A 22,258-nucleotide genomic window follows, 5' to 3' on the forward strand; every position below is an offset into this window, starting at 1 on the left:
CCAACCGCCTTGCAGGGATTGCTAAACATATTATGGAAATGTTTACTTTTCCATATCCATTTCCATAAACATAAATATTTACATAATTTTATGGAAATGGATTTGGAAATTTTATTTTTGAAATATGGATATGTTATGGAAATGGAAACAATATGGAAATGAATTTTTCCATATCGACCAACCACCTTGCCAAATTTTGAAAGAATTGTGCGGAGAGTTGTTACCTGACAATCTCGCAGAGAGCTAGACTACCTTTAAGGTACTAGCCTTGGCAATAATAAAAGCCTTGTTCATCTGTCCAGGGTCATAATTGGAGGTTAGAAAAAGAAATGCAGTAAATGGGATTTGAACTCACAGCTCAGCTTTGTAGACCGACACTTTAACATCCATAGACCATAAAGTAAAGAAAGACGGCAACTGCCATATATACATCACTGTGACTATATGCTATAGATGATAGCTATAGGTATCTTAGTCATGCCATGATACCGACCAATAGCAGACCAGCATAAAAAACGCTGGTCTGCTGTTGGTCGGCATCACTAAGATACTGTTACGCTATTCCTATTCCTCCCACAATGCCTGTATGAGTAGCCACAATGCCTGCTCTCGGTTGTTTACTGCTAGCTAAGTGATGAGTCACATATTGCATCATGTTTATCCCGTGTTGCGAGTGTTTATGATATCATATTTACTTTGTGCGTTTTAGTGCTTATATCAAACATTCATTTATGAGCCATAGGTCCAACAGTTACTAGTGAAGGTAAAAAGAGAATCAGAAACAGGCTCACTATTGAAGCAAGCTAAAGATACAGTAACTTAAAGAATGCATGCATATTATGAGCCTCGCATCATTAGAGTATGACCGAAACCAGTTAATCATCCAAATGATCATCAAGAACTAGGAATCCAATGAAGCAAGTCTCCTAATAGTGTGGGTCATTTCAGAAATACTAATACTCTGGCATTAGTAGCGCCCGTGAGAGATCGGTATGTGTAATAAATATGTGCACAATTATTCGTAGATGTGGAAAAGAGTGGCACTGATGGCACTTCAGTTGGTTGGGAATCCAAAATCTGAGTTTATTTCCTGAGTGGAGCAATGTTTTTTCCTAACAATCTTTGCATCGCTTCAGACAGACAGACACGGTTCTTATTATATTATAGATTTTGAAAATTTGCCTGAAGCAGGCTTCCAAAAAAAAGAATGTCAGCTATTTCACCTAACAATCTCAACCCCAGAACAGACTGACGCCATATCCCAGGATTTGCCTGTAGTTGTAGGCGAATCCCTCAAGTCATAGTACTGATGTGGTTTCCTGTTTACTGTCTTGGATCTTTCTACCTCGGTGTTCTCTCTTAGTGCAGGAGCAGTTTCATACTTGATGCCACTTCTGACATCTTGTAGCAGGGTTCAAACCTCTGACTTACCGCTAGGCAGTGCAGATTTTTAACCACAAATACCATGGCTGATCAATAAGTTGAAAGATGAAATACCACTGCAGTTTGTTCATAATAGTTTGGAGTTTTTACCTCAAAACTTTCATGTGAAACAGCATTACAATGAACAGCCTCTGCCACCACATCTGTCACCACATCTGTGATCACATCTTTCATCACATATGTCATTACATCTGTCATCACACCAGTCATCACAACTCTCATTATATCAGTCAGTATATTTGTCATTACATCTGTCTCTACCTCTTCCATTAAATCTGTCATTACATCTGTCATTGCATCTGTCATTACAACTGTTATCATATCCGTCATCACATCTGTCAGTGCATCTATCATTACATCTGTCATCGCATCTCTCATTACATCTGTCATCACTTCTTTCATCACTTCTTTCGTCACACCTGCCATAACATCTGTTATCACATATGTTATCACATCTGTAATCACATCTGCCATCACATCTGTCATCACATCTTTCAGTATATCTGTTATCATATTTGTCAGTACGTCTGTCATCGCACCTGTCATTAATGTTATATATAGGATATTAATATATATTGTTTAATATATAATAATAATACGTATACATATGCATATATATATATATATATATATATATATATATATATATATATACATATATATATATATATACATATATATGTATATATATATATATTAATATATATATATATATATATATATATATATATATATATATATATATATATATATATATATATATATATATGTATGTATATATATATGTGTATATATATATACATATATATATATGTGTATATATATGTGTATATATATATACACATATATATATACACATATATATAGATGTATATATATATATTAAGGCGGAGCTGAAGAGGCAAGATACACACATATACCTACTATATAAACGGCAATTGTTGTCTGTCTGTCTGCTTGTGTGTGTGATTGAGTGTCCGCCTTATAGAGTACCGTACTTTTCGGACTTTTAGCCGCTACTAGGTATCTAGGGCGCATTAACGGGAATCTCCGGTTAGTGCGCCTCTATACATAACCTATTCATCGTTTGCTGTTTTCAAACAAAAATGACGTGACAATTACAACTTTATGGCTTTCATTTAGCTTCATAACACACGATGTTTTTTTGTACTCGATGTATTAGGGCTAATTTGTTTTCGGCAAAACGATATCGACAATAGACTCTCTTGATATTAGAAATTGTCGATTAAATTTTATTAACTATATGAAACACGATGCCATTTTTGTGAACCTCTATTTCTGGCTTTTCTTAAGGTTCAATTGCTAAATCGCTGTTAAGGTCAGTACTTTTCACGCGGACAATTGTATGATCTTGAGTAGGAATAGCATCTAGATTCTCTCACCTTCGATCAGACAAAGACAATACAATATTTTATTTTAACATAACATATCGTCGTACCAGTATCGTCGTATTCAGAGTTTTGATGGATAGCTGTTGGTGGAACAGTATCTTTTTCATATCCACACTTCTATGCAAGAATTGTTATTAATAATTCAACATATTCACAAATTTTATTTTGTTTTCTCAGTTCGTATTAATTGTATCATTACCGTATCATCTCATATTGTAATCATAGCAAAACAGACTCAATTTAGCTATTACTTGCTAATTATTTCACTGTTACCTCTAAACCCTTTTATAGTCGTTTTATTTTTAACATTTATTTGACCTGCACAAAACATTTCTCTCATGATATGAAGTTTAAAAGTTGTTTGACAAAGTAAGTTTGCAAACCTTTAGTTGTTTTAAGTAGAATGGCAAACGTTGTTATATGGTAAATACAAATAAAGTTTCTGTTCAATTTTTTATTACCTGGGCAACGCTGGGTTGTACAGCTAGATGTATTAGCTTACGCATCTTTCCTTTTAAACCTAACCAATTAGTTATTCGTAATTAATTTCACATTTTATAACAAACATTTGTAAGATTACTGTAAGATTTATCGTGTAAGATTGCAAGTATTAGTTATTCTCCACTCTCTTATATTTACATACATTTACATACTTTGAGAAATATATATATAGATATATAAATTTAAATACTCTTATTACATTTATAAACTTCTTATGACTTTTGAAGTTTATAATATAAGTTTTTTAAAGTTTGTTTTATCGTTGTTATTATTTCAACTTGCATTCTATTAAACTAGATTGAGTATCGTGTTTGAAGTTTAAACATTATGCATTTTCCTATCACTGTTATTATTACTTGATTAGTTTCCAATCTTTATTATTAATATTATTCTTTTATTCAACCATTTTTGGCAGACATTGTTCTAATAAAATTTCAACTACAAAAGACTATGATATTTTGTCATATTTTTTAGTATCGACGTATTCAAAGAATTGATGGATAGTTTCTGGTGGGACAGTAACCTTTTTATACCCACACACTTTTATGCAAGAATTGCTACTATTAATTCAACATATTCAAGAATTTTATTTTTTTTTTTTCAGTTTGTATTAATTGCATCATTACCGTATCATCTTTTATTGTAATTGTTGCAAAGCCGACTTAATTTAGCTATTACTTGCTAATTATTTGAAATTTACATTAGTCCCTTTTACAATTGTTTTATTTTTTTAATTTATTAGACTGGCAAAAAACCTTTTCCTCATGATATGAAGTTTGAAAGTTAAAGTTGTTTGACAAAGTTTGTTAAACTTTACAGTTGTTTTTATTTTCTCTCAAATTATTTCAACTACACAAAACACTTTTCTCATGATATGTTACCTATCCTGTTTTCTCATGCTACCTATGCAGTTTGAGTGTTAGAATGGCAAATGTTGTTATATATGTTAAATACAAATAGATTTTCTGTGCAAAGACTTTTTTATTACCCGGGCACAAGTACAGCTTATGGTGTGAAATGTTTAAAAAGTACTTTACCGAAGTTGTTTTCTTGCCTTGAAGCAGATTAAAATTTACATTATTTTATTTTAATGGGAAAAATTGTTTCGGGTCTTGAACTTCAAAAACTTATTATATTCGAGAACTGAGATTCCACTATACGTTATTAAAAGATATAGGTCGCTGAAAGTTATGAAATTTTAAATTTACATTGGTTTGAAAACCTTTACAGTTGTTTTATTTATTTTTAAATCAGTTGTCCTGCACAAAACCATTTCCTCATGGTATGAATTTTGAAAGCTGTAGTTGTTTGTAAAAGTTTGCAAACGTTTACAGCTGTTTTATTTTTTCTCTTAATTTATTTCAACTACACAAAACACTTCTTTCATAATATGTAGTTCGAAAGTTAGATTGGCAAATGTTGTTATATGTTAAATACAAATCGATTTTCTGTGCAAAGACTTTTTTTACTACCCGGGCAACGCCGGGTAGTACAGCTACGCTTCAGGCCGTGGCGTCACTCGGGGATGTGCGGGACAACTTTTTCGCTCCGAGTACAGCGAAAGTCTCCAGGTGTGGCTTTCCAGATGAATGAGTTGGCGAGTGCAAGGCGATTGATTGCGAGGGAAATTGGTTGCGAGACGATTGGTTAGTGCAAGATGATTGATTGCAAAGCGAGTGCGAGGTAATTGATTGCAAGGCGATTGATTGCGAGGCGAGTGGGAGGTGATTGCAAGGCGAGTGCGAGACGATTGATTGCGAGGCGATTAATTGTAAGGAGAGTGCAAGGCGATTGATTGCAAGGCAAAGCTGAAGAGGCAAGCCCCACATGCCTATCCCATCTTACAAATCCTGTCTATCACTTTATTTTATTTTAAAAACTTTTGCCATGTATGTACACGGTCCAAACCAGCTCTCGGATTTATTTTTTTATCGCTACTAAGTGTCTCTTGCTGCCAAAAGTTAGCAAGCAAATTCAGCAAATGCTGCTCAACAGGAGTTTCTACAAGCTTAAAAGTTAAAAAGAAACAATGTCTATTGCTATTATGATTTTTGTCACAAATAATATGGCGGCATTTGGGTATAGCAGCATGTGTGACAAAGGAGGGATGATCATGCCAAAGTTTTACCTTATAAACACGATTTCTCTGCATGATGAAACACTAAAACAGGGATTATAACTGAACATCGATTGAAGTGATAGTAGAGCATACTCATTTTAGTTGACTCACTGCATATAAACAATGTAGAGAACTAATCATCTTACTCCATTATCTGAATAAAAAACGTTTTCATTTTAGTTGACTATATGAATGTAAAGAATTAAACGTCTTTCTTCATTACCTGAATAAAAAAACATTTGGGTAAGTAATTGTCCTAAAAAGCTATTTGGATATAAAGCGAATTAATAATTTGCTGTCTTAATTGATTATCTGAATACTAAACTGTTTTATCTAAATAATAAGAACGGGAAAGGTTAACTGGGACATTATCTGGATGCTAATCCAGTGAAGATCAAACTGTAACTTATCTGGATAATAAATGTGAAAAGCTAACATAAAAATTATCCGGATACTAACCCTGTGAAGGTCAAACTGTAACTTATTTGGATAATAAATGTAAAGAGTTAACATAGACATTATCTGGATACTAAGCATGTAAAAAGTTCACAACAAGAATACATCTACAGAACACAGACAAGATGCTAAATAAGTCTAACCACCACCACACATGTAATGCTTGCACAAATATTCTGATGAAATTTTTAATTATAGTAGCAAAACTTGAAACATTATAGCCTCTGGTTCAACTAAAGAGACAATCATTTTGTTCGAAAGGAACTTTATGTCAAGTCTCACACGCACAAAAAAACAAGGAAAAAACAAAGCTCTCAGACAAGTGAGAGAACTTGAAGACATAATTGAGTAGATGATACTAGAAGCCATGTGATTGGCTGTAGCCTTTAGCTCATGTTGTATTGCGCTTAGTGATAGGCTGTAAGTCCAACTTACTACTGATAATGCACCAGCTTGATTCATAGACAAATCATATTTCATAACTTGCTTATCAAAAGTTAATAATGGCAAACCATTTACAAAGAAATTTTTCCAATGGTCAAAAATTTGAACAAACAAGTCAAGTTTAAAACTGTAGAAAATAAAGCTGCCTTTACCGTCAGCTTTGATGAGTTCTTGCTCAAGGTCGATAAGAACATCAGTAGAAGTCCAGGTTCTGCTACTATCTCCTGACCCTTCTTCAATATGGCAGAAAGACACTCCCTTCAGCTGAACCTTCAGGTATTTAACCTGTACAGCTGAAAAAAAGAGCAAAAGTGTTTCATGAACTTGGAAGACCATTAAAAAACGATTCTTAAACTTGAGTTTGAACATCTGTGGACTAGTATATTCCGGTAAAACTTTGATCGACCAACAAAACATGAAAATCTCAATTATCAGGCAACCTAAAACACGCAGAACCAATTTCTCATTTTTATTTTGCAAATTATTACTATTATTATTCTGTTATGATAGCTGATCAGGAACGATGCGAATGACTCAATGTCATTTAGAAACACCTTAAACAGTAATAATCATTTAGTATTTATAATTACGATGTTGAAACTTCAGTGAAAAATGAGAGTTTATATTTCAGGGGTGCTCGGAGAACCGTTGCTTAAAGGTGTAGATTTTATCAGAAAGTATTAATATTTTGCTATCAATTGCATTTGTTTCTGATGTTTTGATGTTTCAGATTAAAATACATAAAATTTGATGGCAGTTAAAACTCTCAGATTCAAGCGACAGTACGATTATGTCTATAGTTGCGATGAGACCAACAGAATAAATCTGCTGCTTACAGATTCACTTAGACCAAATTTTCGTAGAATTTATCAAAATGTGTTGCTATAGTTTTTATCATTTACTTTTTTTTGATGTTTGAGATGATCTAACTGCCAGAATGTTTAAAATTAAAATTGACAAAACTGGATCATGGTTAAAGCTCTGATTCAAGCTAGAGTGTGAATATGGGTTTTTAGTTGCAAAAAACTGACATAACAGAGAAGCGTAAAACTGCAACTTGAAGTTAACGCAGTAGTTTGAATGAAATAACTGATATCTCTTACAAAAGAGAGACAGACAGTCAGGCCCCTAGTGACCACACTTTTTTTCTGAGCGTGTTAACCAGGATCAACTTTTATCGATTTTATTCTAAAACATTCTGTCAGTCAGATCAACTCAAAACATCAAAAGAAATCATAAATAATAAAACAATACCGATACTTTTTGACAAAATCTACTGACACTTTGAGTAAGTTAAGTTTTAATTGTAACAAATCTATGTGAGGTTTTATTCATTACAAGTTCATCTCAACACAATTTTGTGTAAGTTAATATTTAATTGTAGCAAATCTATTTGAGGTTTTATCCATTACAAGTTCATCTCAACACAATTTTGGGTAAGTCCATGCAAACGCAGCTCAACAAGTGTGCAGTATACATACGTTCCTTCAGCTCTATCACAATGGCCCCAGAGACACACAGACCTCTAGGAATAGCGGGTGGAATGGTGGCAGGATCAGTATTGATTGTCACACAAAATACTTTTACTTTTCCCATTGTAGATAATCTGTAAATGAATCCTCCGTCATTTCAAAATGAATATTTTACAGTATTAAGAAACAAGGAAAACTTGATTTGTTCAGAAATCATAGAATATACAAAATAATTATTTTATTATGAGTTTTTTACAATTCAATTTAAAAAGGAAGCGTTTGACACACGGACCAATTATTGGTGTAAAAGGCCCATCGATATGCAATAAACATGCAGTAATCTTTTACTACTTTGAGTTTCAGATTTCAAAATGTTGCAGGGTAAAACATTGTCATTCAAAAACTGAAAACACAAAAATAAATAAAAATAGAGAAACAGCTATTCAACCAGGCAATACTTATATAAAAACACTAACAAACATAATACGTGTATATAACAAACAAACCGCAATGTAATATCAATTCTATATTGGCAAAACTGGGCATGATTGTAACACAAACCTTTACTTGATCAAGAAAAAAAATAACTTGCCGAGTAAAAACTTAGTTGGCAATTGTAAGAATGCTATAGTTTTTTGCGCATAAATGAGGGTACTAGCTAGATGATCGCCGTTGCGCAGGTAAGAAGAAGAATTGTTGTATAGAAAATTTATTTTTAATCAACATCAAAGTTTACCATTTAAACTTTTAAATCAAAGAATTTGTTTATTTCTGTTTTCTGAGTTATTTATGTTTGTTGTGTTTATTTCTGTGTTCTGAGTTATTTATGTTTGTTGTGTTTATTTCTGTGTTCTGGGTCATTTATGTTTGTTGTGTTTATTTCTGTGTTTTGAGTTATTTATGTTTGTTGTGTTTACTTCTGTGTTCTGAGCTATTTATGTTTGTTATGTTTATTTCTGTGTTCTGAGTTATTTATGTTTGTTGTGTTTATTTCTGTGTTCTGAGTTATTTATGTTTGCTGTGTTTATTTCTGTGTTCTGTGTTATTTATGTTTGTTGTGTTTATTTCTGTGTTCTGAGTTATTAATGTTTATTGTGTTTATTTCTGTGTTCTGTGTTATTTATGTTTGTTGTGTTTATTTCTGTGTTCTGAGTTATTTATGTTTGTTGTGTTTATTTCTGTGTTCTGAGTTATTTATGTTAGTTGTGTTTATTTCTGTGTTCTGAGCTATTTATGTTAGTTGTGTTTATATCTGTGTTCTGGGTCATTTATGTTTGTTGTGTTTATTTCTGTGTTCTGAGTTATTTATGTTTGTTGTGTTTATTTCTGCGTTCTGAGTTATTTATGTTTGTTGTGTTTATTTCTGTGTTCTGTGCTATTTATGTTTGTTGTGTTTATTTCTGTGTTCTGTGTTATTTATGTTTGTTGTGTTTATTTCTGTGTTCTGAGTTATTTATGTTTGTTGTGTTTATTTCTGTGTTCTGTGTTATTTATGGTTGTTGTGTTTATTTCTGTGTTCTGAGTTATTTATGTTTGTTGTGTTTATTTCTGTGTTCTGAGTTATTTATGTTTGTTGTGTTTATTTCTGTGTTCTGAGTTATTTATGTTAGTTGTGTTTATTTCTGTGTTCTGAGTTATTTATGTTTGTTGTGTTTATTTCTGTGTTCTGAGTTATTTATGTTAGTTGTGTTTATTTCTGTGTTCTGGGTCATTTATGTTTGTTGTGTTTATTTCTGTGTTCTGTGTTATTTATGTTTGTTGTGTTTATTTCTGCGTTCTGAGTTATTTATATTTGTTGTGTTTATTTCTGTGTTCTGTGCTATTTATGTTTGTTGTGTTTATTTCTGTGTTCTGTGTTATTTATGTTTGTTGTGTTTATTTCTGTGTTCTGTGTTATTTATGTTTGTTGTGTTTATTTCTGTGTTCTGAGTTATTTATGTTTGTTGTGTTTATTTCTGTGTTCTGTGTTATTTATGTTTGTTGTGTTTATTTCTGTGTTCTGTGTTATTTATGTTTGTTGTGTTTATTTCTGTGTTCTGAGTTATTTACGTTTGTTGTGTTTATTTCTGTGTTCTGGGTCATTTATGTTTGCTGTGTTTATTTCTGTGTTCTGGGTCATTTATGTTTGCTGTGTTTATTTCTGTGTTCTTGGGCATTTATGTTTGCTGTGTTTATTTATGTGTTCTGGGTCATTTATGTTTGCTGTGTTTATTTCTGGGTTATTTCTTTGCTAATTAAATACAAATACAGTACACCCTGCCAATAATTCAATCCGGTGTTAGCATCGCAAAGCAAAAATGTTATAGAGGGATTCTACATTAGGGGCCTCTAGTATAGAAACCCGTAATTACTATGGGTCTCTATACTAGGGGTACAGAAACTCATATTAATTATCTAATGCGAGCACTCTCTGGTAAAAACATGAAAATTTGATATATGTACGATGCATATTAGAAATTAGTTACAAAATATTATGTTAACTTTAGTAGCTATAGCTACCTACAGCAGCTTCACTGTGTTTAGTGGTTATCAGCTACAATAAGATTGTAGTAAATCTAACAAAAATTTATGAATGCTATTCTACTGAGCAAACTCTATGAAATGAGTGATGGTCCGAATGGAACAAAGGGAGCAACTCCATGGGCAATAATTTCCAATGAACTTGTGAAAAGACGAAGCAACCAAGCCAATATATATACATTTAAATATATCACGTTAAACATTAAAAGCTCTACGTTGCACACTGCTGCTTGCTTTATATATATATATATATATATATATATATATATATAAAATTGTTTCCTCACCTCGGATACCCCGTATGGGTGGTAAATTCTGCTCTGACTCGGGTCTCCTACCAGAGACCTGGGAGTTTGAGCACTCGCCTCAAGATTTTAGCTGTTCCCAATAGCGCACTTTTCTGCAACTCACCTGAGTTGATTGCTGTTGGTATTTGGGCAAGCCGCATTTTATGCGCCGGTGTTATTGCGCCCATTGCCCCAATGACTACTGGGATTACAGTTGTTCTTACATTCCAGCATTTTTCAATCTCTTCTCTAAGTGGGAGATATTTATCTACCTTTTCTTTTTCTTTGCTGGCTTTATTGTAGTCATTGGGTACTGCTATATCTATTATAGTAGCCCTCTTGTTTTCCTTGTCTACCACCACTATATCTGGTTGGTTTGTTAGGACATGCTTGTCAGTTTGGATGTAGAAGTCCCAGAGGATCTTAGCCCGGTCATTTTCATTGACCTTACCAGGAGCTTCCCACCAGTGTTGTGGTTTATTAAGGCCATACTCATCACATAGACTTCTATACACAACACCTGCGACATGATTATGCCGCTCAGTGTATGCGTTCCCTGCTAGCTGCTTGCATCCACTAATGATGTGTTGGATAGTCTCAGGTGCATCTTTGCACAGTCTGCATCTAGGGTCATTTCTAGTGTGATAGATTTTCGTTTGGAGTTGCCTTGTTGGGAGCACTTGCTCCTGGGCTGCCATGATTAGCGACTCTGTATTGGCCGGTAGGTTTCCTTTGTTCAGCCACATATATGTCTGGTGAAGATCGCCAACCTTAGATATTTGTTGGTGGTAAGCACCATGAAGAGGTTTCGTGTGCCAGTCAATTTCCTCATCATCAGGGCGTAGGTCCGTTGTAAGAGCAGCCGATTGAAGTTCAGTTAGCAACTTATCTGAGATGGCCATGGAGGCTGCATATGCTTTGATGCTTTGCTCCTCCTCTTTCACTGTCTGCTGTACACTTTTGACAGTGAAAGAAGTATATATATATATATATATATATATATATATATATATATATATATATATATATATATATATATATATATATATATATATATATGTATATATATATATATGTATATATATACATTTATTTATACAAAGGAAAGATGTCTGGCACAGAGGTGTCCCAGAAAAGATGACAGATGCCATTCATCAAGATTTTAAAAACTCGCACGCAATGAACAATCTTTAACAACTTTATTTTTTGCTGCTCTCATGTTCAAAGATCTAACTTATGTTCATAATTGCTTGTCAGATTAGTCTAAGTATTTTTCGAATTAGGTACTGAAGGTTAAAGTTATTTAAGAAATACTTTTTCGTTTTTGTTGATATGCTTTTTCGAGATAAGATTTTGTATTTAGCCCTTTTCATAATAAATATGTGTTTTGCTGTTTCTCAAGAGTTCTTTTCCCTACTTGGCATACGTAAAAGTTTATGGAAAGTTTATATTAGTTGGGCTGTCTATCTTACTTGGCAGACTGATAATACCTAATTGTCAGTTATGAGCGGATCTTATCACGCTATGATAGCTGAGGCTTGATAATAGTTTACTATTTATGAAAACCTCTCTATCTATAAAAAGCTTGCAATTTTAAAGAAATAAATAAGGAAAAATACCTACTTTTTGTGACAATAGATAAAAAGTAATTAATTTGAGACAATGCAGAATAATGGACCTACAATAAACTGTTCTTTTAACTACATGTTCAATCCACAAGTTCTTTTACAATCTTTGAACAATAGTGTGGCGGATGTTGCATTTACTTTATTCACTCCTAAATGCTTTATACTGTCTTGTCTTTTTAAATACCGTGATTCGTCTCCCCTGTCTGTTGCATATGCTTATTTCTTATTACTCTGTACGTTTTAATTGGCGACGCCAATAATTATTTAATCATACTTAGACTTCTTTTTATATTATTATTATATTCAGTTTCGACCGTGTGCTATGTTTTTACTTGTTTTTGTACATATCCATCTTCCTTTTATATGGTAGTAAATTGGATGACTTGGCAAGATGGGCCAAGCTCCCAGTGGAGTTGTGAATGCCTCTGTTGTACATTGATTGTGGCGCTTACAGTCAAATACAAACTTATTCACCTTGAACTCATACACTCTTTCTCTGCCTGAAACAGGGGTGGATTGCAGTAGCCAGTTAAGGGAAGGCGCTTAACCTTAACAATGACCTTAACCTGACCTTAGCAATAGCTAGCCTACAGCGAACTGCGCAAAACAATAATCCCATTTCGGACTAGCTTCATTTAGGTATTTTTGATATATATATGCATATGCTTTAGAAAGATCACAAAGTACTTTAAAAGAAAGATTTTTATCTCTCTTTTATGTCGTAATGTAAGTATCAAAATTTTATATTTATGTAACCGTATCGCTTACCTGTATGCATCTACAACTTTCTTTTTATATATTGAAATGAAAGTAAGTTTTAATTTTAACAGTATCGTCATAGACATAGAGATAAGGCTTATGTCTATGGTCTTAGATTACGACATTTCATCATAATCTTGCCTGTGTCATTGGCTGGTCAGGTCTGGGGACATAATTAATTGCCTAATGCTAATTGGCCAATCTTGTATTTTATCATCCTGAGTCAAATACATGCATGTGAAAAATAAATAAGGTGAAAACATTAAATCTCCTGAAAATTTGCGTTAGCTTCAGGTCATGGTCAGCTTGTGTTGACAGATCAGCTGATCTGGGTAATTGATCTGCCATGCCTCAGCGGTTTGGCTTGATCTCAGTTATTAATATTGTGAGAGAAACGCATCGCGAGCAGAACCGGTGCCAGCGTGATGGCCAAGTAGCAGGCCGGGCCAGGCCTCCCCCTCTCGCCCGAAGGCTGAGCTGGCAATAAGGCAAAGTGACGAGAGTCACGTAGCCACCAAAAATACGGCGGGATGCGAAACCAATTGTGGGCGGAGCCAACAAGAACGAAGCAGATAAAAGAACAGATGCGATAAAAAGGTAAGCAGAGCAGCGCAGCTCCCTGCATACGAGGGACACTTTATCCTTATACTGTGTAATATTTATGTATGCATGACGTTGTTATATTAACACAACTATATTTATTATGTAAATATACTTTGTATGCTCAGATAACAACTCGGTCTTCATGATTACTCGGCTTGTGGGAAACCGTGAAAGTGGCACGGTAAAATCCACCACACTGGCAGCAATGGTGGGATACTTAGCCCAAATCCACAACAACCGAGTAAGCACTACTAGGAGCAAACCTGATCTTGGCTGCCGACCTTGCTTATAAGCATCCATCGAGCACACCGGGGTTAGCTAGCACTCGGATGGAAAAAGCACACCAGATCCGGCTGCCGACTTTGCTGTAGCATCACTCGGACACACCGGATTGGTGAAGGCCTCAGAATAAGAAGAAATTACCGAGGCATTGTTTCCTGCTATTGGCCGACCATGCTGATGCACACAGTCGATTCCCAATAACAGGCATACTCTTGGCCAGGAAAGAACAACGAGACGTTATTCCTTGCTACTGGAAAACCGTGATAAGGCACGCAGTCGACCCCCAGTAAACAGGCATACTCTCGACAAAGATGCAAAAGAGAGCACGGAGTGCAGAGCAAGGCACCAACCGATTGGCCGAAGCACTGGAGCGCCTAGCAATGGCCCCACAAACTGAGGCCCCCGGGCCACAGTTCAAGACTCCTCAGTACAACGGAGGACTGGATTATTTCATCCGCTGGTTCCAAGAAGTGGTGAAGGCCAACCAATGAACATATGAAGTTAGCCTGTTGCATCTGAGAGAGGCACTCCGAGAGGATGCCGAGAACTGCAAAAATGCAGGCGAGGTGAGAGCCATCTTTGAGATGCTCTAGGCACGGTTCGGTCTCTCCCCTCGACAGGTAAGGACTCGGCTAAACAGCCTTCGGAAGACGGCAACCGCTTCTCTACAGGAGCACATCTGTCAAAGAGAACGCCTAGTTAAGGTGGCCTACGGGGATTTGCCGGTACCTTACCAGGCCAATATGGCTAAAGAATTATTTTGCAACTCGCTTAATGACACCAATCTGCAGCAGCATCTGCTAGCTGTGCCCACGGTGACCTTAACAGACGCTGTACAAGCTGGCACAGAATTTTTGCAGATTCGGCCGGAAAGGAGAAACCAGCTGGAGGTGCGAAGCATTGAAGAGCCAGCCGGAGACCAGGCCATGGTGGTCCGGGATGCCACGCTGAACCAACTCACTCAATTGGTCTAACTCTTCACCCGGCAAATACAGAAGATCACGGAGGAACACACACCCTGTGAAGATGTTCCTATAAAGCAACCCCTGCAATGTTGGGGGTGTGGAAAGATAGGGCACGCCCGAAAGGGGTGCCCTCGGGATAGACCCGCTGTTCTGGAAAACGAGAAGGAGCCGCAGCAGGAGGGCCAACTACTGCCTGCACCAAGGCTCCAAAGTCTCCACCACTCTGCAAATACCAGCAGGTAAGACCCGGTAACTCTGGTCGGGACTCGGCCCCTAGAAGCCGACAGGAAGAGGGACCGACTCCAGGACAGCAAAGACAGGACAGGCCAGACCCTCATGGCCACACCAACCCGGACTTGTCCCTCTTCGAAACTACTATGAGTCTTTAGGAGGATTGGACCCAACTCCTGTCCACAAAGAAGAAGAGACTGACCCCGGTGCCTGCAGACACCGAGGAAGTAAAAAACCGAGGAACCCTAGGAGACAGGAGGAGCAGTTAGCTGAACCTTTTGGTATCCCTGCAACCTGGTTGAAAGACACAAGAACGAGTTCCCACCTAAGGGACCTCAAACACCCCTGTAGGGCGGATCAAAGGAAGAGACCCCCTTCGCGCGGTGAGAAGCCTGCCTTAAAGGCGGCAGGGCTCACCCCTAGTGATGCACTGGAGCTTTCCTTGCGGATATCCCAGGGCTTGGGCCTAGTTCAGACCTGTTGCAGGTACCTGTAAAGGTGCTGAGCTGATCAGAGCCTGAGCACTGAGCCAGCCTTACTCTACGAGCTACTTCCTTCCAGGGAAGGTGGAGGGGAAGCACGCCCAGTTTCTGATCAAAACAAGGTGCACCACGAACCTCCTGAGCAAATAGGTTTTCGATAAGCTCTTTCCGGCCACGAGAAGCTTGTTGGAAAAGAGTGACAGACACGGTCTCATGGCCGATGGGACCCGGCTGACATTCTACGGGGATGTACGCCTTCCAGTACGACTCCAGGACGTAAAGACTGAGGTGGTCTTTGTGGTAAGTCAGATAAGCGAGGACGCTATCTTAGGGATGCCCTTTCTGGTGGCTCACCAGTGCGCAATGAACTTTGAGCAACCAGTCGTGACTGTGCGCAGTCGTCCTTTGACCTACACAAACGGATAGGGCGGGTTGCTCTTGAGTAAAGCTCAAATATTGTACTAAGCACTAATATTGTAATAAGCACTCGCCAGAACGGAGATGACAGTGCCTTGCCGAGTCACCCTCGAATTAATAGAGAGTTGCCCCAAAGGACCGTCCCTGGCCGCCAGCTTAAACCGGCCTGGGCCAAAGAGAGTTGTGACAGCTAGATGTCTCAACCTCACAAACCAACCCTATCACTTGTGGGCAGGGTCAGTCGTCGGCAGCTACACGGGAGTAGAGGACCATCAGGTGGATGACGAACCACCTTCCCCCAAATCCGGGCCTGCCTTGGGAGGCGTGGAAGTGATGCCGGGTGTAAAGGTGCCAGCCCACCTGAAGGATCTCTACGTGTCTGCCGGGAAGAACTGCCAAAGGCCGGACCAACTGGCATGGCTGGGCAGCTACTGGTGTGTTATCAGCACACCTTTAGCAGAGGAGACCAGGATGTGGGTCATACCTTCGAGGAAGAGCATTCCATTCCACTGAAGGAAGGTACTCGCTCCATCTGACAGCCACCCCCTGGCAGGCCCGAAAAAAGAGGCCAAGCGGCAGGTACAGGAGCTGCTGGACAGGGGGTTAATCGAGCCAGCTGGGGAGGTTAGAGCTCTTCGGTAGTATTTGTCCAAAAAAACAGGAAATGGCGGTTCTGCGTCGACTAATGGCGACTTAACACCGTGATCACACAGGACCCCTACCCCCTCCCTCGGATCGACGACAGCCTCGATACCTTCTCCGGCATCCGTTATTTTAGCACACTTGACCTGGTGAGCGGATATTGGCAAGTACCCCTGGACGCAGACGGGCAGGAATAGCCCGCCTTCACAACTCGATCTAGGCTCTGGAAATGGAAGATGCTGCCATTTGGTCTGACCTTGGCACTGGCCACGTTCCAGTGGCTTATGGAGCGGGTCCTGTGCGGGCTGCACTGGAAGACACTCTTGCTATATCTGGATGACATCATTGTCGTTGCTCCGGACTTTGATACCCAATTGCAACGGCTGGAAGAGGTATTGCCATGTTTGAAGGAAGATGGGCTAAAGCTCAAGCCTTCCAAGTGTGAGCTCCTGCAGCCACGAGTTTGGTACTTGGGACATGTAGACAGCGAGAAAGAGGTAGCCACCTGACCTGCTTTTTTTAGACAAACACTACCAGGTAGCTCCAAGCACCCCGACTGGCACAATTAACCCCCTGTCCAGCGGCTCCTGTACCTGCCGCTCGACCTCTTCTTCCGGCCCAAGCCAGGGGGTTGGCTGTCAGATGATGCGAGTACCTTCCTTCAGTAGAATGGAGTGCTCTACCTCGGAAGTACGACCCACATCCTCGTCTCCCCTGCTAAAGGTATGCTGATAACACACCAGTAGCTGCCCCAGCCGTGCCAGCTGGCCCGGCCGTTGGCAGTTCTTCCCGGCACACATGTAGAGACCCTTCAGGTGGGCTGGCACCTTTACACTCAGCATGGCTTCCAAGCCTCGCAAGGCGGGCCCAGATTTAGGGGAAGGTGGCTCGTCATCCACCTGATGGTCCTCTACTCCCATGCAGCTGGCGACGACCGACCCTGCCCACAAGTGATAGGGTTGGTTTGTGAGGTGGATGCATGCTTGGCTGCATGCATGTTTGCAAATTGAAATGGAAAAAAGCCTGCTACCTCATTTGCTTTTTACTGTCTGAAATCAGAAAATGACAACTGTAACTTGATTGTTTTATTATTAAAGCGGCTCAGCACTGCTGAGTTATATGCTCAGCAATATATTAACTATTATATTGAGCCATAAAGGAGTTTATCCAGACTCTATTTGCAAAGCTCATTTAAGAGACTTGGGCATCATCATCTCCAAGTTTTAAAACCATTGGTTACTCACTAAAATAAAAAAAAGATTTACAAAAATAATGCGTGCTTCCATCTGAGTACTGTAAATTACAACAGCCTTTTAATTAACTTTCAGTTACATATGAAGACAACTACATATAGTTAACTAGAACAGTAGGCTAGAGACCAAAAAGCCCTAGCAGTCTGGCAATGGCCGAATCCTAGGGGTCTCCGCGAGCTGCAAGGCTTCCTGGGTATCGTGGGGTACTACCGGCAGTACATGCCCGACTTCGCTGACACAGCCCGTCCGTTGAACCGACTGTCACACAGTAGATGTGGTGACACCCCGAGTCCTTATATACGACCCCTTGTGCGGGTCTATCAAGAGAAGATTCAAACTTTTCACTAGACGTTGCCTTTATTGCAAGTGAATAATGAATGTCCCTAGCCAGCAGCAAGTCAGTCTTTATATACTAAAACATTATTCCAGTAATTTCCAGAAAAAACAGCATTATTAGTCGGTTGCTAAAAATAGAATATTGCGTAATATCTGAGTAAGTGAACTGTGTTAATAAAGAAATAGTATGATTCAACCATGGATTACGCAATACTACGTAAGGAATTTAACTATTGCGCAATGCAACATTAGCTATTCAACGATTGTGCAACATGCGTATACAAAGGTAACAGTCTGATTCAGATTATATTGACATCCTCCTTTTTAAGAGGATTTCTCTAGAGTTGGAAATTCTTCAAAATCATAATCTGCAGACACACGGCTCATGAAATCGGCTCCAATGTTATCCTTTCCTTTGATATACTGAATCCACATCCGATGTTCCTGTATTGCCATCACCCATCTCATGATACGCTTGTTATCAAACTTTGCGCTATTCATGTAGGCTAGAGGGTGATGATCAGTCTGTAGCACAAACTCACGTCCGCTCAGATAAAGTTCAAACTTTTTGATAGCCTAAACTATCGCCATACATTCCTTTTCAATAGTGGCGTACCGTGTTTCTCGTGGTAAAAGCTTTCTACTGGCATAGCTTACAGGGTGACAAATTCCTTCATACTCCTGCATGAGGACAGCACCTAGGCCTAGCTCTGATGCATCTGTTCTCAAAATAAACATCTTACCCGGTTCTGACAACTTTAATACTGGTGCAGTCAGAATGGCATGCATGAGAGAGTTGAAAGATTTTTCTTGCGGCATTTTCCAGCTTACAACGTTTGGCATTCCCTTGCGAGTAGTGTCAGTAAGAGGAGCTGCTATCGTCGAGTAATTAGGAATGAAAGATCTATAATAGCCGGTCAATCAGAGAAACGAACGAATTTGCTTTTTTGTCTCAGGGCGATGCTGCCTTCTGACTTTTTCCACGTTCTGCTGAGTGGGAGTTAGTTCCCCAGAAGATATATGATGACCAATGAAGTCCAAACTGGACAAAGCAATGACGCATTTAGATGGCTTTACTGTGAATTTCTCCTCTTTCAATTTTGAGAATAACTGTATCAAAGCAAGCTTATGCTTTTCCCATGTTTCAGTGTAAACTAAAATGTCGTCAATGTAATTCTCCACATTCTTGAGCCCATATAACAGCTTTCTCATTGCCCTTACAAATGTGGCACCTGAATTCATCATTCTGAAGGGCATTTTGAGGAACTCGTACACTCCAGAATGGGTAGTGAATGCTGTTTTTGGCACATCTTGTTTTCGCACCGGAATCTGCCAATAACCTTTTGAGAGATCAATTTTGCTGAAGTATTTTGCTTTCCCGAGTTTTTGAAACAGACCCTCTGCTGTTGCCATCGACTCAGGATCAAACACTGTTACTTTATTTAATCTTCGATAATCCACACAGATGCGTTTAGATCCATCAGGCTTAGGAACGAGAACGATCGGCGAGGAATAAGGAGACTGGGATTTCTGGATGATACGTAGAGTTTCCATTTCATCGAGGTCCTTTTGTAGCTGTTCCCTTAAGGCGTATGGTACCGAATATGATTTCTGTTTAATCGGTTCCTCACTCGTAAGATTTATTTTATGCTCTATTATACTTGTACTACCAGGTATATCGTTGAAGACTTCTTTGAATTGGCTCACAATTTTATAAGCTTCCTCTTTCTCAGATGTGCTGAGTTGATCCCCATAATTGAGTGTGTTTGCACCTCCGCGATTTAAAGTAGGAATGATGTCTTCATATTCGTCTGATGAGGTATTCTTGCTAGAAAGGTCGGCACTTGTAATCTTGGCGCACAACGCATAATCTACCTTATCCTCAGCTCGATCGTAGTATTTTTTTAGCAGGTTAGCGTGAAAGGTTTTCTCATTTCCTTCCATAATACGAATCAAATAGTTGTTAGAACTGTGATTAGATTTAATGATGGAATAGGGTCCTTTCCACTGCATCAACAGCTTGCTAGAGTGAGTAGGTAACAGAACGAGAACCTTATCTCCATTTTGGAATTTTCTGTCCTTTGCATGTTTGTCAAAGTATAACTTATTTCGTTGCTGAGACCTTTTTAACGAGCATTGTGCCAAATTCATCATATCATCTAGCTTCTGTCTTAGCTCCAGCACATATTTGTATGTTGTCATAGTTTCTTCGTCTTGATTCTCTCCTGACCATAGCTGTTTTAGAATTGACATCGGTCCTTTAACAGTTCGTCCGTATAGCAGTTCAAACGGTGAAAAGCCTGTTGCTTCTTGAGGAACCTCCCTATATGCAAACAATGCCACGTTGATAAAACGATTCCATTGTTTAGGATTGTTGGCACACAGCCTCTTCAGCATAGTCTTCAAGGTCCCATTAAACCGTTCTACGAGTCCATTGCACATTGGATGATAGGGTGTTGTCGTTAGCTGCTGAACTTGAAGAAGACGAGATACTTCTTTCATGAGATCTGAGGCAAACTGTGTGCCCATGTCACTTGTGATTTCCTCTGGTATTCTCAGTCTGCTGAACATGTCAAGGAGTGCTTCGGCGACTGCTTCGGTTGAAATGTTTTTCAATGGTATGGCTTCTGGGTATCGGGTCGCATAATCGACTAAGGTTAGTATATATCGGTGTCCAGATTCACTTGCTGGAATGATGGATCCGACCAAATCGACAGCAACTCTTTTAAAGGGTGTATCAATGAGCAGCATCGGGACTAGCTTAGATCGAGAAATGTTTCCTTTCTTGATGGTTCGTTGGCAAATATCACAAGACTTGCAAAATCGCGTTGTGTCGCCATGCATTCCTGGCCAGTAAAACTGTGTCTGTATTCTGTTAATTGTTTTCTTTACCCCAAGATGTCCGGCTAATGGTCCTTCATGCGCCAACTGTAAAACTTTACTCCTCAAGCATTGTGGCACCATTATTTGAGCTACCTCTTCCCCGTTGTTGTAACTTGGATGCCGATAGATTCGGTATAAAAGTCCACTCCTTGTAGCAAATGAAACGACTTGGTCGCCTTTGTTGATGGGATCCATTGTCCAGTATTTGTTTATCTCTGCATCTTCCCTTTGCATTTTAATGAGTTCTTGGTGAGTTACGTCAACCTCCTTGATAGCTTTACCAGCAATTAAAGGTGACAACGGTTTTTTAATAACCTTTTTCTGTGATCTAGTGGTGATAGCTGCTTGTTCTGACCAGTCTCTATCAGGATTGTTGTAACATCGAGCTCCCGGAATGTTACCAATTAGAAGTGGGTAGAGTGGATCTTTAATTGCGAGTGCTTTAGTTTTTCCACTGTAATAGAGAGAATTGATTTTGATCACTACTTCAGGTGCTTTTACAACACTTCTGTCTGCCATCTCTATCCATTGATGTCGCCCAGTTCGTTGGTCTTTTCCAATCAATGCTTCCTTAATAATTATTGTTGAGCAACCAGTGTCTCGCAGTACATCTACTAGCTTCCCATTGACTATCCCTTTGACGGGTTGAACGCCTCCTTGCTCTGTGAAGCTCTGGTCAGAACAGCATGCCACGGGTGCATATCTTTTCCCATCTAAGGTGATAACATTATCCTTTTCTTGCTGGTCGTCTTCTTCCTGGAGTGCTGCTGCCCGCTGCTTATATCTTGGCTCGAGGGGTTTTCTTTTACACTCTTCTAAACCATGCCCTCCTCTTTTACAAAACGTACACCATGTTCGGTCATTGTTTTTCTGGTTAGGACAATTTCTAGCTAAATGTGTAGTTGTTGGCATCGGAAACATCTCTTCTCTGTTGTCAGTGTTTCCTTTTCTCGTTTCTCCTGATAGAATTTTATTTTATGTGCATGTAAAAAACGCTCTGCTGTTTCTGCTAGCCTGGGAAAGTCGTAGTTGAGGTCTTTTTTCTGCTCGTTTAGATGACAAGCTAGCTCTTTTGGAGAGGCTCGAATAAACTGTTCTCTTACCGCAAGATTTCTAGCACTCT

General features: G+C 38.6%; 1 protein-coding gene across 1 annotated transcript; it reads right to left on the reverse strand.

Moving 5' to 3' along the window:
• Positions 1-19,173: 19,173 nt before the first annotated feature.
• Positions 19,174-22,056, reverse strand: LOC137402321 (uncharacterized). Its single transcript, XM_068088818.1, has one exon. The coding sequence runs from the start codon at positions 22,054-22,056 to the stop codon at positions 19,174-19,176; it is 2,883 nt and encodes a 960-aa protein (XP_067944919.1).
• Positions 22,057-22,258: the final 202 nt, after the last annotated feature.

This window comes from Watersipora subatra, chromosome 8 (assembly GCF_963576615.1).
Source record: "Watersipora subatra chromosome 8, tzWatSuba1.1, whole genome shotgun sequence".
Taxonomy (NCBI): Eukaryota; Metazoa; Bryozoa; class Gymnolaemata; order Cheilostomatida; family Watersiporidae; genus Watersipora; species Watersipora subatra.